The 17,775-nt window shown below is 39.7% G+C and overlaps 1 protein-coding gene across 1 annotated transcript in view; it reads right to left on the reverse strand.

Moving 5' to 3' along the window:
- TDRD15 (tudor domain containing 15) overlaps positions 1-17,775 on the reverse strand; it is a gene marked incomplete at both ends in the record, with an annotated part of 94,221 nt that overhangs the window by 23,081 nt on the left and 53,365 nt on the right. The window contains one exon of the mRNA XM_080911679.1: positions 16,644-16,792. Coding sequence (XP_080767805.1) covers positions 16,644-16,792 — 149 coding nt within the window. The remainder of the gene's footprint in view (positions 1-16,643; positions 16,793-17,775) is intronic.

Here is a 17,775-nt window from a genome sequence, read left to right on the forward strand (position 1 = left end):
CAGGCTAGGATCATTTGGGAAGAGAGAACTATCAATTAAAAAAAAAAAAAAGATACTGCCAGATTGGCCTGTGAGCAAGGCTGTGGTGCATTTTCTTGATTAGTGATTGATGTGGCGTGGGGGGCAAGTCACTGTGAATAGTGCTACCCCTGGGCTGCAATGGTGGACATGGGGATGTGGGGGCACAAGTCAGTAAATAGCACTCCTCTGGCCTCCCTGCTTCAGTTGCTGCCTCGACTTACCCCAGTGATGCACTATAATTTAGAAGGGTAGGCGAAAATAACCCATTTGCTTCCAAAGTTGCTTTTGGGTTGATCTTTATCGTAGCAATAAAAGACTGACACAGTTTCTTATACAAATTGCTCCCCAGTTTGGAGAAAGAAAATATGCTCCTGAGGGGAGACAGATCTGAGTTAAAAACTGCATCCCCCTCAGAGACAAAGAGCCTGCCTTTAGAACAGGAGCATCAACTTGGGTTTTCTTCATATGCAAAATGGAAACAGAGGTCAGGTTAGAGACCCAAAAAGCCTGGCCCTAATTTTAGTATATGGTGAGGTTTGGTAGCCATTGTCTGTTAAATCTGAATGCATTTTGTGGGCTCACTAAGTTGTAGGGCCTTAAAATTCTGTGGCTGCTAAACAGTTTGATTGCATGCCTGGTGTCTCTCAAGCCTACAGATCTTATGGTCTTAAAATGCAGCCATTGTCTAGAAAAGTGAGTGGGTGGGGTAGTGTGAGAGAGCCTTCTATGAGTCCTGGCTATATGCTGCTATTGTCCTGAGGATTAGGGAGGCAAAAGTCAGCCAATAGTGACCCTGGCTGTGCTCAGGCCCCACAGTAGAGCCCCAGGAAGAAAAGAGAGACAAAAAGGAAGAAAGGGTGACAACTTTGGAAATTTTGTGTTCTGCTAAGAAACCAATAATCCCTACCCTCTCCTCTCCCCCCCTTCCACTGCCAAAGTTTTTCAAGTGTTTTGAGTCACATACAAAATTAGAAAAATAAACTACTTAAGGTTTCTGGGAAGGAAACTAAAAAAAAAAAAAAAAAAAAAAAAGTCCCATATTTATCTACTAACAATAGTTATTGAAAGCAGGTAGGCCAGAGTTCAGCCATTTTCCAGCCATGTACTTGACCATATTGCTCATAATCTCTATGTGTTGATTTCCTCACCTACAACATAAAGGTAAAAGTACTTATAGAACAATATGTGCTAAATGCTAAGCATATTCCTTTGACATGGTAAGCAATCAATTATTTATAAATATTATAGTTCACCAATATTAATTAGGAACACAACATTTGTGCCCCTTTGATCATATGCACACACATTAGCTTAAGTGTGCAGACACACACACACACACACACACACACACACCTAATTCTTGGAAAATAAAATGCATAATATTCCCTCCAAGGTCAACTGATGAAAAGACCAGCCTGGTGATAAAAGACCAGTCTGACATGGAAAAATGGACAGATGCAGATAGAGATGCTTCACGGAAAGTAAGATGGCTAATGGAGCTAGCTTCTCAGTCTACTCAAACTACAACAGAAATTTATTTCACACCATTTCTCTTAGTCAGGGTTTTACTGATGTGAACAGACCCCATGACCAAGGCATCTCTTATAAGGACAACAGTTAACTGGGGCTGGCTGACAGGTTCAGAGGCTTAGTCCATTATCATCAAGGCAGAAACATGGCAGCATCCAGGCAGGCATGGTGCAGGGGGAGCTGAGAGTTCTACATCTTGTTCAGAAGGCAAACAGAAGACTGTCTTCTAGGCAGCTAGACAGGGGTATTAAAGCCCATACCCACAGTGACACTTCCTCCTAATAGTGCCACACCCTGGGCCAAACATATTCACCACACCATTCTTTGCGCTGAGTCCAGAGACTATAATGGCAGACGCCTGCCCTGTTCACAGGATTTGACTCTCCTGTTTCTGCATATGGAAGGCAGCCAGGGACAGTGGCTCTCAGAGGCCTCTCTGGTAGGTGTGAATCTCCTCACTATGCATAACCACATCAGCTCCAGCTCCACCTTCCAATGCCACCACTGTGGGAATTGGATTTCAACATACAAATTTGAAGACATGGGGCATCCAAGCCAATGAATACTTAAAAAGACGTCCAACTGCAAAGTGATTAATTTCAATTAAGATAAGGATTTTTAAAATAAATGATCTTGGTGGAGATCAAAAAGTTTGCTGTAACAGGATTTTTGCTAGATCAAGCAGATTTTCTCACAAGCTGTTGGAAGCAGAGAAATGGCACCTAATCAGTTTGGAGGGCAACTTGACAATACATACCCCCGCTGTAAATGACACGTGACCTTTCATTCAGCATTTCTGGGCATTTACTGACCCATATATTGGGAGATAAAAGCAAATCCCATAGACCTCCTTGCAACATTGTTGATAATGTACAAATTTATAAGCAATCTATTTACCAGAGATTGACTTTCATATAGATTGTGGCAAATAAATGTTTAAAAATAAAGTGGGTTCTTATAATTAAAGTAGTTTCAAAACTCTATCCGTCAGGTGTAGCCGTTCGTGGGCTGCACTGTGCCTATAACTGTAGCTACTTGGAAGGATGGGGTAGGAGGGTCTTTTGAGGTCAGAAGTTATAGCTGAAACCAATGGCATAACTTTTGTGTCCATCACATTAAAGCACAATGTTAAGTGAATAAAGAAGATTGCGTGTTGTTTTCATTTAAGGAATAGAATGTGGTATATGTTCAGAGCCCTGGCAGACATATCGATAATGACTTCAATAGATTTTATTAAGGTAAACAAAATTTTCCTCATTTTACAATTCAAACAAAATGTATCCAAATATTCTCACTTCTTGAAATGCATGCCAAGTAAATTAACCTCAAATAGAAAAAGAATCTACACAAAAATGGGTTAGGGATGTGGCTTACTGGATAAGGTGTTTACTGAGAAGCATGAGGACCTACCTGAGTTTGTATTACCAGTACCCTGTAAATATAGACGTGTATTTACATGACACATGCCTGTATTCCCAGCACTGGGGAAACATGGACAGGAGGATCCTGAGACTAGGAATTCTAGCCACTTGGTGAGTTCTATGTTCAAGGAGAGATGCTGCCAAAGGGAGAAGGAAGGCAGTACAGAGAATTTAAGACTCACATCAGACGTTGGCCTGTGGCCTTCATATGTACACACACGTCCAGTTCTCCACACACAAATAAGCACACACATAAATTAGAATCATATGAGAAATCATATAACTTCACCAATAATATGTGCTTCCTAGGCACAGAAGAATGTCTGTTCCAGACAGGAATTGTCTTTGATCCATTAACTGTCCATTGGCTAAATGAAGAAAACTGTAAATTCCTGAGGGACTACACAGTTTCCTGTGGAAACAAACTTAGCACCTTAATCATTGCATGTAAGGGAGTCACCTAGACAAAATATGTGCACTGGACCTTTAAGTAGGCCAAATTGGAAAAAAAAAAAAAAAAGGAAAGAAATGAACTTTTTTCTGGATTACATAAGACACTGACATTTTGAGTTTACCAAAATAGCTAGTGTTCCGCTCAATAAGAGACTAATCAATGCTTCTTGGTGTGGGGTGATTAAGGAAGCTATCAAGTCTGGCATTGCCCTGATATATATGATCTACAGGATTGAGAAACAGGAGACAATATGTGTAGAAATGCATGAAGCAAGTTTCCGTGAAGGTATTATTCATCAGTGGGTGCCATTAGGAGTCATAAAATAATGACTGTTTTCAATTGCTGTTTTAGTGTTTCTTGCTTTATACAATTTACTGTTAAAACATATGTCAACATGCTAGAGCAAAGTCTCGTCGGATCCAGCCATTCATAGCACCTAGAGGTTGACCAAGGCTCTCAGTGTCATGGCCAGATAACTCTTCATGGCTCAACCAGTCATGTTCCTGAGCATTTCAATGACCTAATTATAAAGAATTGTCAATTATTAAAGCTTATTTTATTCAAAGGGAAGTGAAACCCTCCCTAATGTTACATCATGAAAAGCTGGTTTTACTGGCAATGGTTCTGACCGTATTAATCATGTAGCAGTGTGACAGCTGCCCCCTGACCCTTATTTCTCTCACCTGCTCACTTCCTGCTGGACTTAACAATAGGAATCTCACAGCTAAGCATCAGCTAGCTGTGTCTCATGCCAGCGTAATAATCTCTCCAAGGAGGTCTCAGCTCAGCTGGGGCAGGTAGCGTATTCAGTTCCTGGCACAATGTGGGACACACAGAAATGAGCTGCCATCCACCGACTAGAACCAAACACTCATCTACTTAAAGGTGCTTACTGCATTTGGGTTTCCACCATACTCCCTTTTCAGAGGCGAATCTACAGTGTAGGTGAATCTGTACAAGTTGTTCAGCTTTCAGCTCCAGCCAAACACACAAAGGAAACCATAGGAAAAGCAATAAAAAGCTACCTTGAGATTACCAGCCTAATGACACAGCCACCACAGTGCGGAACCGTTCATGAAAAGAATATTACTGCAGAAAAATAAACGTGAGCACTTTTTTCTAAGATGTTGCCAGGCGTCTACATCAGTATGCATGTGGCAGGTTTCTTTTTGGTGTTTGCCTGAGCTGCTTAAGGCTTTTGTCCAATGGCAGGACCCGACTGCCTAATTACTGTCCTGCATTGGTCCTAAGAATCCATGGCTTCCTTCTTTATTAGACTCCCCCAGAAAACAGAACCATGACACAGAACCTGAACTCAACCCAATTAGGGAACTTTTAAGTTGCAATAAAAAGAAGTTCCTTGCATACCTCGTAAAACCTGCTTTCCAGAAATAGATCTAAAACATCCAGGTGGGCTGGAGCTAGCAAGTTCGCTTTCCTGTCACTGCTAATAAGAGGAAGGATGCCTCTGTATCGCCCAGGAATGCTTCCTTATCTGCCAAAAGGAACTCCAAGTCCCCTAGAGGAAACCAACCCTTCCAATCTCACTGCAGTTTAATGGGTATTCACCACTAATCTTTTCCCCAGCGCAACATATATAAGGACACAATTCAGCAGCCCACTAACTTAGCTCTATTTAATAGATGGACACTCTTCGTGTTTCCTTCCTAGGCCCCTTATATACTATGCTCAATACAGAAGTTACATTAAACCTTTAAGAATATACTGGGTCATATCTGTCCTCTCTCAGAGCTCTGCAGCAGCTTCCCATATCACATCAAGCAACAATGGCCCAGAAAGCTCAGATGAACCCTATGATAACTGATATCCCTCCCCATCATCCTCTCCAGCTGTCAATCAAATAAAAGAGGCCATTCAGAAGCTCATGCAAAGCCTTTATCCTGGCTGGTCCCTTCCAAAGAAAGGCTCCTCCTCTAGACCACCACCTCAGATAATTTATGGAGCATCTTCAGGTAACTGATCAAACACAACCCTCTCAACAAGACACCCACAACACGCTTTGTCCTCTTCCTTGTTTTCTACTGTATATTTCCTCATAACATTATTATCTACCAGTACATTAAAATGTCTTCTTACTCGGTTTATTGTCTGACTTCCCCAAATATAAATTCCACCACAGTGGGAATGCTGTCTACTTATTTAACATCCCATCCACGCTACCTAGCTGTACAATGAATTTGTATTTAAAGGATGAATTAAACACCTATTGCTTGCAAACATGCAGATACAATTAGTGTGCACAGTAGAGTTACTGTGTGTCCAAGATTGTCTTCTATTGTAGTAATAAATAACATGATAGAAAGTAAGGAAGCTTGGTCTTTATGTGGTCCCCCAGCAACTGGAGCAGTGGCTACCCCTGACTCTGTTGCCTGCCTGTAGATCCTCTTCACCGAACTGGGCTGCCTTAGCTAGCCTTATCAGGAAGGAATATGCCCAGTCCTGAAGTGACTTGATGTGCCAGTGTGAGTTGATACCCAAGGAGGACTCCTCCTTCTCAAAGCAGAAGGGGAGCAAGGATGGGTGAGGGGCTGTGTGAGGGAGGAACTTGGAGGAAAGTGGGGCAGTGGTGGAGATCGGACGTAAAGTGAATAAATTAATGGGGAAAAAGGAGGCATGGAGAGGAAAGGGTTTCTTTAGCACACGTGAGCTGATCACAATTCATAATCGAAGGAAGTCAGGGCAGGAACTTAAGAGGGAGCTGAGGCAGAAGCCATGGAGGAACAGTGCTTACCACTTGCTCCTTGGAGTTTGTTCAGCTTGCTTTTCACACAACTCAGGACCAGCTGCTCAGAGGTGGTGCCACCTACAGAGGCCTAGCTTTCCCATAGCAATAGTTAATCAAGAAAATAGCCAACACACATGCCTACAGGCAAGTCTAATGGAGGCATCTTCAAAACTGAGGTCCCATCTTTAAAGATTGTGTTAAGTTGAAAGAAAGCCACAACAACAACAACAAAAAAAAAAAAACAAAAAACAAAAAACAAATAATACCTTAACCAGCACACCATTTATGGACCATTTCTTGCTGGAAAGCAGGAAGGTCATTGCTAACATAACATCCACTACCATCATAAAGATTAAAACTACTGTACTTTTTAGTTCACCGTCCTGCAGACTCATTGTCAAGGATGCTATCATGGCTTGTTGGATGTTGGTGTTCTATGTTAATTGACTATTTGGAATGGTTATTCTGCTATGCCATGGTTTCATATTATCTCTGTTACTGTCTGCTAAATTCTGAACACAAATTCTCTAACCTTGCCCCATTAACTTCCCATGAGTTAAAGGAAAGGTAGAGCTATTGGGAGCAAACATAATTAAGCCCTTTTATAATTTCAGTATGATTTAAAGAAACCCTGCGCTCTCTAGTCAGAAGATATTTTAAACCACAAAAATAAGTCATCCTCAGATTCCGTACTGTCTGTAAAAAGCACTGAATGGGCATTTGCTTCCGGAATATTTACTTTCTATCTTCTTCCCACTGAAATAATCTGAAGCTTAAAGACCAATAAAACCATTCCTAACCAGATGCCTCAAATGTTCTCCCAAAACCCCGACAATAAGACAATGCCTCTCTATTTTTCTAATCTCTACTTACAGGGTCTAGTTTATCAAGAAAACCTTAATTTTAGCACAAGAGAGAACCACCTGCATGCAACAATAATACAGGGAGACACTGGGGATCTGCATTACTATTTACTGCAGCGATAGATTCTACAAAGTTAGGGCTTCTACAGAAGCCACGCTGACCTTGCAGATAGACTAGTTTGCTAACAGTTACATGAGTACAAAGAGGTAGCATGAGGACATAGGGCTGGAGGCCCGCGCATGCGTGCTGTTCTGAGGAGCAGCGCCCCTCCGTAGCAAAGCTGCATCTGGTGGGGACAGAACCTCCTTAACAGAAACTTATGGCCTGGCACTTCCTGTGTTATTAAAGAAATGAATCATTAGTACTTGGCAACATTTACCAATTCTTAGCCAACGGATTACATAACTGCTCTTTGCGTTTAATCATTTACTAAGCAGCTAAATTACTATTTTAATCTAATGTAAAAAGAGCTCTGATGTTGCCTGTGCTAATGAGAAATCGCTATATACATATTAGTGACTCCCACTCCTACATAATTGATACCCTATTTATATTGCAGCTTAGGGACGGTGTTTACTGGAACTTAGTCTAATTTTATCCCATCACTTGGAAGGCATGGATATTTATGGATTTAAATCAGGTATTTTGAATTAGAGAAAAGCAAACCATATTTTCTAGTATTAAAACCCACTGAATAGCATGTCTATTCCTGCCTTCTAAATTTAGTTTCATGTGAGAGGGGCCATTAAAAGTAACTGCGGATTCTAGTTTTCAGGGATACAACATGAGAGCATGCAGAAAATTATAAAACATAGCTTCTGATTTAAGATGGAAGACTTAAATTATGTCCGAAAATAAAATGTACTTCACTGACCACTGACCAACTTACCAAATGCACATAAAAACATCTCAGAATGAGAAAGGACGCTGTAAGAATACCATAGATGGTTATTGTTGGTAAATGACTTTCCAGTTTAAACAAACGACTTTCTACTTTAAGAAATTGGAAGTGGAGTCCGAGGCAGGCACTAAAGGGTCAAGTGACAGTAGATCTACTGCCAAAGCCCAGAGTCTGTGCAGGAGTGATGGTGATGGGAAATGACATGTGGAGAAATAACAGACAAAGGGCAGGGCGGCAGCTCGGTGGTAGAGCAGGTACCTCACATGCACAGGCATCTAGTTGGATTCCCAGAAATGTAGAAAAAGAGAACCAACAGACATACGTTACAAAATTTAATTTAAACAATAAATCCATGGATTCCATACCTGCAACTAACCTCACCAAGCCCAAAAACAAAATAAATGAGCCCCAAGAGAAGAAGGGTTCCTCAGATGGAGAACAGCATCAAAGAGGATACAGCTGAGCCAAGATGCAGACAGATTCGAACATAATCTCCCCTGCATGATTTTAGGCATAATGCAAGTGATATGCCTTCTAATTTGAAAGAAAGATCGTGTTCCCAGGGGTCCCTTGGTCCCTGGCTATACTGAACACGAAGATATTTTTTTGAAAATACCCTTTCTGCTTTAGCAATTTGGAATTAATTTTCCCATTTTCTTTTCCTCAAATATCCATAGGGAAATTCTACACCAGGCTGGCACACATTTAAATGCCTATCTTCATTAAATACAACTCTCCAAGAGCCACCTTTGGGCCATTCTTTCCAGGTCAGAGTTCACAAATCTCTTTAGTCTTTAGATATATAAAGCATGTGGTGGTGAGTCTTAGGTGAGCCTACAGTCTGTAGCATGATGAGATAGTTCTTCTGAATGTTGAAGAGATTACTGGTCCTAAAACATTGGCATACCTAATAAGGACTAGTAGAAGCAGGTAATAGGAAAAGGGGAGGATTGGAGGAAAAGGAGAATAGAGAGGAGGGATAACTAAAAAATTATTCTTGTTGTTACCTCATAAGAGTAATTTTGCTATTTATATGAATTATAATGTAAATATCTGATATGCGGGATACCCGCTATGAGTATCCTGTAAAAGGATTGTTCTACCCCCAAAGGGTTGCTCTAAAATTGCAAATAAGCTGAGAAACAGTCTCTGAGACACATGTGTCTGGATCTTCATTTCTATGAATCAAAACCTACCTGACCCTTATCATCACCTACCTAAAGTGTCCGTTACAGCAGCAAGTGAGACAGTCTAGTCAACAGGTAGGACACTTAACTTTACCCGCCACAAAGAAGATGAGCAGGTGAGGCCAAGGGTTGCTAGCTTCATCCTTCTGGGCATGCAACTCTTTCCCCTTGTCTTAGTTAGAGTTACTATTGCCGTGGTGAAACACAGTGACTGAAGCAATTAGGGAGGAAATGATTGTTTGGTTCACACTTCCATATCACTGTTTAGCACTGAAGGAAATCAGGACAGGAACTCAAATGGGGCAGGAACCTGGAGGCAGGAGCTGATACAGCAGAGGCCCGGAAGATTTCTGCTTGCTGGATTGCTGTTCATGCCCATTTTCTTATAGAACCCAGGACCATAAACCTGGTGATGCCACCATCCACAATAGTCTAGACCCCCCCCCCCATAAAGAAAATGCTGTGACCTACATGCTTGCCTACAGCCCAATCTCATGGAGGCATTTTCTTAATTAAGGTTTCCTCCTGTCAAATTACTTTAGATCATGTCAAGTTGACATAAAATCATCCAGCACACCTCTCATGCTCAACATTTACCCTGGCACCAGGAATCCTAACTGGATAATTCTATGTCCATTCCTTGGAGTTGTATTTCCAGAAAGTAGCCTTTAAACATGAGGTTATACCTCCTTCTAAGACAAAGATAATACCTACGTACTGTCTACTATAAAAGTAATGGATTCTCCAAGCTCACCCTGCCTTATCTATACACATCCTCCGTAGAGATTCAGAGTCACACATTCAGGAGGACAATGTGCAGGCTAGGTCTAGCATTCTCCTTCTAACATCAGAACACAACCTCTATAGTTGTCTTTGAACTTGTATTTGGAAGATGAAAAGCAAAGAGACAATAAAACACATCCATGAGCAGACAAGACACAGGCATGCCCAACATCCCTTGCTGCCCCACTCTAATAATATATGTGTAAAGTCATGTCAGTACAAAATTCTACTTCTGTGAGACCTAAAGCAAGTATAAGGAGGTGTGTCACTAATGTGAGCAGGAGCTCTGATAGGACAACTTGGTTATTTCCTGTGGTAGTGGTAATGTAATCTCATGAAAGCAGCTTACAGGCAGGTGGATATATCTATTCAATTCACAGTTCCAGTACTGTAGTAAGGCAAGTCCAAGGGAACTAGAAGTAACTGCTTATTGCCACAGTCAACAACAGAGAGCAAGGAACTCACCCATGTGTGTTTGTGTTCAGCTTGCTTTCTGTAAAGCGGAAGAGACAAACTGAAAATTCAGTAATATCACACATCCACTTGGACACACTTATGCTTGCATTTGAAACCCAGCTAGAAAGATGGTTCAGTATTTAAGATGGGAAAGATATTGGGGTGGGGCAGCACAGCATCCTAGATCTAGGGCAAGGCTACTATTATTGTGAGAAAACACTATAACCAAAAGCAAGTTTGGGAAGAAAAGATATATTTGGCTTATACTTCCATATTTATAGTCCATCACAGTCAGGACAGGAACTCAAATAGGGCAAGAACCTGGTGACAGGAGCTGATGCAGAGGCCATGGGGGAGTGCTGCTTGTTCCATATCACTTGTTCAACCTGCTTTCTTATAGAACTCAGGATCACCAGCCCAGGGATGGCTCCACCTACAATGGGCTGAGCCCTCTCTCATCAAACATTAATTTTAAAATGCCTTACAATGTTGGAGATTGGTTTTAATGCTTTGAATTAATCTGATCCCCAAAATCTGGAATCTTCATGTCCAAACTTTAAAGGTCATTGTCCCCAGTTGGTTTTTGATCCTCAATAAGGAGCCAACAGCCAATAGTGGGGCAGCCTCAACTGAGGCAGGACCTTGAGATTTGTGTGGGCTAGAAACTGTGAGAAAGGAAGAAAAGGAATCACACGACTTGGATGGACACAGATCAGATTTAGAGCTTAGAGAACAAAAATCATCTGAAATGTAGGTGAGAAAAAATGTGGGTCCCCAGAGAAACTGCTCAGAAGCATCTCAGGCAGCAAAGACTAGGGAGCTGCCCAGACGGAGCCAGGACAACAAGGATAAATATAAAATTAGTGGGTGTTATGCCAGGCATTTAAAATTAACTGGTGTGTGTGTGTGTGTGTGTGTGTGTGTGTGTCTTTCATTCTCAAATCCAGAGGGCTCTGGAAGGTGTCTGGGAACACAAATTACTGCTACCATAAAGGTTTGCCTAAATCCCACTCTTATGGAAGCATCTTCTTCATTGGGGATCCCTCCTCTCCAGTGACTCTGTTTAGTTTGTGCCAGGTTGATATAAACTATCCAGCATACTGAAAAATCCCATTGTTTTCAACTAGGGTCCAGGAAATAGTAACAGGCTAATTCACTAGCTTGTGTCTAAGATGAAACCTCAGACTCACAAATTTATACCAATTACAAAGTTACCAAGAATTGTTAAAGATCTGGTACAGCTACAGAATTTTGAGGAAGCTCAAAGGGTTTTTGTTTTGTTTCATTTTTTGATGTTTTAAATTTAAATAAAGTTCTCCACCTGTGCTCTTGTCTGCTGCTGCACAATTTGGTTCAGAGTCTGTTCTCCTCTGTCTCATTTAATCAGACCACTATTGGATGGTTTTAGTTTTATTTTTCACTGTCCTCTACAGGTTACAAAAATGTCAACATTTTCCTTTATTGGTCTTTCTCTACAAGGCCTCATTATTTAAATATTTTCCTCATCTACTTATTTCATTTATTTCTGCGATGCATACCTGATTTTTTTCTTCCTCCCATTATCTATATGAGTCAATAGTTTAAAGCAGAGGAACACCTTCCCTGGTATGTCTTTATTATCTACTCAAACATTTTAGGAAAATTTTTGTCACATTAACTAATCCTTGCTGACATGTCACTGTCTGTCCTGTCTTCACTGTTGGGTCTAGTCACAGAGACTCCAGCAAAATATAGAAGAAAGATTTTTTAATCCAACTTTGCATAAATTATATATGTGTTGTGTTATGAATATACATTTGCAGTACAAGCATACATATTTTTGAGAAAATAACCCAGCCTCAGATATGAATTAAAAGCAGGCAAGATGACTTAAATGTTTCTTTTGCTTAAACTTCACAATTGAACTGACTTGCTTTGATAATAAAAACAAAACACATGAGGAATAAGTGTTTGCAAAATCTCACCAATAGAGGCTAGAGCTATAGCTCAGTATTGAAGAGCACTTGCTGCTCTTTCAGAGGACCTGAGCTCGATTCCCAGGACCTACATGGCAGCTCACAACTGTTTATAACTCCTGTTCGAGGAAACCTGATGTTCTTTTCTGGATTGTGCAAATATCTGACATGCACACCATGTGCAGACATACATCCAGACAAAACACACCTACACATTAAAATAAAAATATTTAGGAACTCCACAGTAATAAAAGAATATATTGTGATCAATTCATTCTTTGCTCCAAAGATCTATAATCACTCCCTCTTAACTTGTGTAGAATGCAAAGTCCCACCCCAGATACTTTTAAATGATGATCATACTCTCCTTCATCCAATGCATTCCAAACAATCATTCATCACACCTACCACTACATCTAATCCACCAGAAGAGTAGAATGCTTTATTTAACCTCCCTCACCAACAATGCAAAGAAAAATCACTCATATTTGTTTCTAGAATTATTTGTATACTGATCTTTTTTTTCTCAATGCCTCTTAAGTCCTTCTAATGCCAAACCATATTTTTATCCTAAGATTCCATTAACCTTAAAATAAGATTACACACTGCTGCGCTCCGAATTTTGAAATTTCTTTTGTAACTGCTGTTCTTGAAGAAAGGCACAGATGGTTTTTAAACTCATTGAAGATAAATATCATCATGTATCTTGAATATAGTCTACACCATCTCTTAAAGGTAGTGGGGCAGCACACATTAAGGAAGTATGACATGTCCTCTTTAGACCATAGAGTGAATGAAAGCCAAGACCATCATGGGAATGGCAATGGAGAATCTGTAAAAAATAAAAAATAAAAAAAAACAGAAAAGTGCAGAAGTGCACTTCAGGTAATCCTACCAATAGGACTGCTTGTTTTATAGAAAATATCATTTAGATGATAAAAACTGCATGAAGATCAAATAAACAGTGATCTCAGGCATAGCTATATTTTCTTTTCTTTTTCCAATTATATAGTTTGTGTGCAAAGGTTATATGGTGAAAAACAAGACCACAAAGGAGAAACTTTGCAATGTACATGAAAAAGTTAGTATGTGCCAGAGTCTAAAGTCTAAAGCTTCTCATGGTTCTCCAGTAGTAATAACTCTAGTTTCTATTCATTCTGGATAGGTGAATGGATGTAGTGTATCATGAAGATTTACATTTGTGTTATTTCATTTGCTATAAAACTTAGAGATCATACTATTTGAAGAACTTCAGGTTACAGACCAAGACTCATGATTATGATACCTGTGTGAAGGACCTAACTTTTTGACTCTTAAGATTGTTTTGCAACTCAACTTTCAGGTCATTCTAGAGATGAAGGTAGAGAGAAGAGTCAACACCTACCTCATCAGTTCATTAGGGCTGAGTTCAGCCCACTCATCCATCTACCCTTGAACAAGAAGACTTGTGTGTATGTGTTTTCTTTTGTTTTGCTTTTCCTTTCTTTTTATTAATTAATTTATTTACTTACTTTACACCCCAATTGCACCTTCCCTGCCCTCCTCTCCTGCCAGTCTCTCCCTCTCACTTTACCTCTTCCCATTCCCCTCCCTTTCTTCTCAGAGAAGGGAAGGCCTTCCCTGGATATCAACCAACATGGGCATTCCAAGTTGCAGTTTTCTTCTATTGAAGGTAGATTAAGCAAGCTCAGTAAAGGGAAGGGGATCTAAAAGCAAGCAATAGAGTCATAGACAGTCCATGTTCCTGCTGTAAGGAGTTTTTTTGTTTTGTTTTGTTTTGTTTTTGTTTTTTTTTTTGTTTTGTTTTGTTTTTCAAGAAATAGTTTCTCCATGTAGCCCTGGCTATCCTAAAACTCACTTTGTAGACTAGGCTTGTCTTAAATTTACAAAGACCTGACTGCAGCTGCCTATTAGAAGACTCTTAACACTAGAAAGTCTACCCAAAATTTCAGGTTTTCATAGAAGATGAAATATTGGTATTATGTTTAGTGAGATTCTAGGCTAAACCTGCTATTTATAGGTAATTCAACTTGCAGTATATTATCCAGGGTCATAGAACATGGTAAAAAAATGAAGGTATTGTTGGTGTCTTCTATATGTGTTGCTTTAAATGGTTTCATTTTTAATATATATATGCATAAAATTGCACACAGTTATTGCTTGTGCCCTGAACTAATCACCAACCAACCCTACCTGCCCTTGGAGGATGGAGGTGAGGCAGCACCAAATCAATGACACATACTCAAGGAGCTGGCAAAATACACTGAAGCAAGTTCATCTGAACACTGCTGTAAGCTCCTTTAAACCCTCCATCTCTACCCTGTTGGTCCCAAGAACATCTCTTCTAAGGCCCCAAGAAAGCATTCCTTCTAAACAGCAGTTCCCAACTGGGTGGCATTGTCTACATTTGTCTCCCAGGCAATCTTCAATTAGGTCCTCCTGCGGGGGATACCTTTGTGGCTATGTGGGACCCAGGGTTTACATAGAAGAGGCTGCCACTATTCCTCCTACACACAGTAACAAGACACTATGTAATGTCTCAACATACAGTGTATGTTTAAATCGGGCTAAGCACATCAATCTCTTCAACCACCCATCTTTTCTTCTAGTTCTGAGCTACATATTTCATAATTGTTGTTTTTAGTCACCCTTTAAACCACTACACCAAAGCCTTTTGCTTCTAATTTTAACTTAACACCCTAGGTGGCCTTTCTTCACCTTTTTGTCCTCCCTGACCTCCCCAGCCTCTAGTAACTATCTTTCTACTCTCAACTTCATCATTTCAACATCTTTACATTTTCCAATTGCTAAACATTTGGTTGGTGTTGTGTTCCTTTCAGAAAAGAAAAATCAGAACCAAGAACCTTTCAAAAATGAGTATAGCTCATATTTCTTATACCCAAGAAGATACAAGATGTGGTGATACCAATCATTTATGGACAACTGTTGGTTCAAGGCAGTCTACAGTGCAAATCCCAGTGTTTCCCAGATATTTGTTTTAGTTACTGAAAGTTGTATCACCAGCAAAATGAAGGTGTCTTTTTAATAGCATTTGAAAAGCTTGAAGGCAGAGCTGTGTGTTCAATTGTTTAAATAAGAGTTTGTTTTTGCTTCCCACAGAAAAGATTAATCATTGCAAGTATCAAAAACCAGAAAGGCAAGGAAGACATAGGAAGGTGGGAAGAGAGAGAGAGAGGCAAGGAAGGAGGGAGGAGAGGGCGTGGAGAGAGAGGAGCGAGGGAGAAAGAGAACAAGAGAATGTGTGTGTGTGTGTATCTGTGTGTCTGTGTGTGTGTGTGTGTGTGTGTGTGTGTGTGTATGTGTGTGTGTGTGAGTGTGTGTGTGTGTACTCTTTGAAATTTACAGGTACAACCCAGTGCAACCCAGTTAACTAGGTCTCTTCCAGACTTAGCATTGAGATTTTCCCAGGAATTCCCTAAGCCATCTTCCTGTTTGGTGTTATTGCTAAGATGGTTTTAACTGCGGAACTGAAGCATATTTTCACTATAAACTTTAATGCCAGGTCTAAAACCAGAACATATTTGCATGACCTGGCAAAGGCAATGGTAGAATCAGGCACTGAACTCTGAATTGGCAAAGGCAATGGTAGAATCAGACACTGAACTCTATTCAGAAACTCCAGCGCAAGCAGACACCTTGCTTTTTTCAGATAAATGACTTTTAATCCCAAAATCATCTACTCTCAATGCCAAGTAACTTCACCCATTAGTTCTTTGGTTGAAAAATAAATAAAACATTTAAAGCAAGCTTAATTTTCCTTGATAGTTAATACTTTAATCTGATTTAAAATATAAAAATTAATGGCTGGTACACTGTAATATTATGACTGTAAGTATTCACTAGATTCTTCCCTCAGAGGATCTCCTGGCACTATTGAAAGGGAAGTTATCAACTGCAAAAGGTTAATCAACTCAAACTCAACAAAAGGTCTGACTTTAATTGAAAGTCCAAATGTCAAAATCTGAGGCAGGCTTTAAATTTAGAACAAAACAAATTTAACATGTGGGATGCTAAAAACTCTCATTCAAATTTACATCCCCAAATCTTTGCTGGGATGACAGTACATATTTTGTGAGAATGACAGCAGACAGTGTCTAAAATGACAGCACACACTTTAAGAATAATTTCAGGCCATGTACACAGAAATGCTGGTCTCCAGTGTTATTATCTCATAAGTACTGCTGTCTAGATTTAGCCTGGAGCTGATGCTAGCCCTGGAAAAGCAAAGGGGGAGGGTTCCTCTCACTTCTTTCAGTGGAAGAGTTCCTCAGTGTTGTTGGTTTGTTCTGCCATCTGCGACCTACCCAGTGAAACAGGGTATGGAATTTCTGGCCATTGACAGGTTCTGAGTTCTGACTTTGTTGCATCTGATGGATAATCTCTTCAGGTGATCTAATTCTTCTTGAGGGCATTTCTTGCAGTTTCTGTTTTTCAACAAACTTGATCATGTTTCCTAAATTGTTAAAGAATCACAAAAATTTTTATTGTACAGTTCTTATTATTGTATAGTTCTTATTATCCTTTCCAAGAGATCTGGATTTCTTCTTTGATTCTTGATAGAAATGGAAAATAATAGCTCTGGGCTCCAGTCTGTGTTCTCAATCAACTCACCCCCTCCCTTTTTCAATTGCTCTCTCTCCAAAGACAGAAATTATTCTATTTTCATCAATTTCCTTTAAATATTTTGAGTTTGGGTTTTGTTTGTTTTGTTTTGTTTTCAGATTCCCACATCACCTACTTCTGCATCAGATCATTTCCTAACTTTTAGCTTTGGTTTACATTTTCCCATTTTGCATTTATTCTTGAAGTCAAAGCTTAAATCATTGCTCTGAGGCCCAAACTCCAGTGTAAACATTCAATGCTATCGATTACCCTTTGAAAACCCCATTAGCTACCTCCCTCAGCTTTTACACTTTTTGTTTCAAAGAATAAAATTTCAATATTCCATGTAACTTCTTAGCTAACCCATGAAGTGTTCAGGGAGGTATATGGATAAATGTTTTAAACACTGGGGATTTTGTAGGTGTCTTCACAGTATTTGTTGCTATTTTAATTCTTGGGTGGTAATAAAAGATAAACACACGATGATGACTGTTTATCACAGTGGGCCAGAATATTGTCTTTTGATGAATGTGCCTGTGTCCTTAATGACCTACAGTGATACCAAGATAGTTTTCACACTTGTTCCTTAATTTTATTTTTGTAACACAAGTTCTGTTTATGCATTGTATCCACTGATACTGAGGTACTAGAATCTCTTGTTACAATTATAGATTTTTTAATTTCTCCCCTTAGTTTATTGGGGGTTTAACATCACTTACTGTAACATTTTCTTGTTATGGTTATAAATATTCAGGGTAATAACATATGTTTGGAATAGTGATACTTGAATAATAATCAACCAATATTATAATGCTCTAGTTGACATTTATAAAA

The sequence above is a fragment of the Micromys minutus genome (genome assembly GCF_963924665.1).
Source record: "Micromys minutus genome assembly, chromosome: 1".
In the NCBI taxonomy this organism is placed as follows: domain Eukaryota; kingdom Metazoa; phylum Chordata; class Mammalia; order Rodentia; family Muridae; genus Micromys; species Micromys minutus.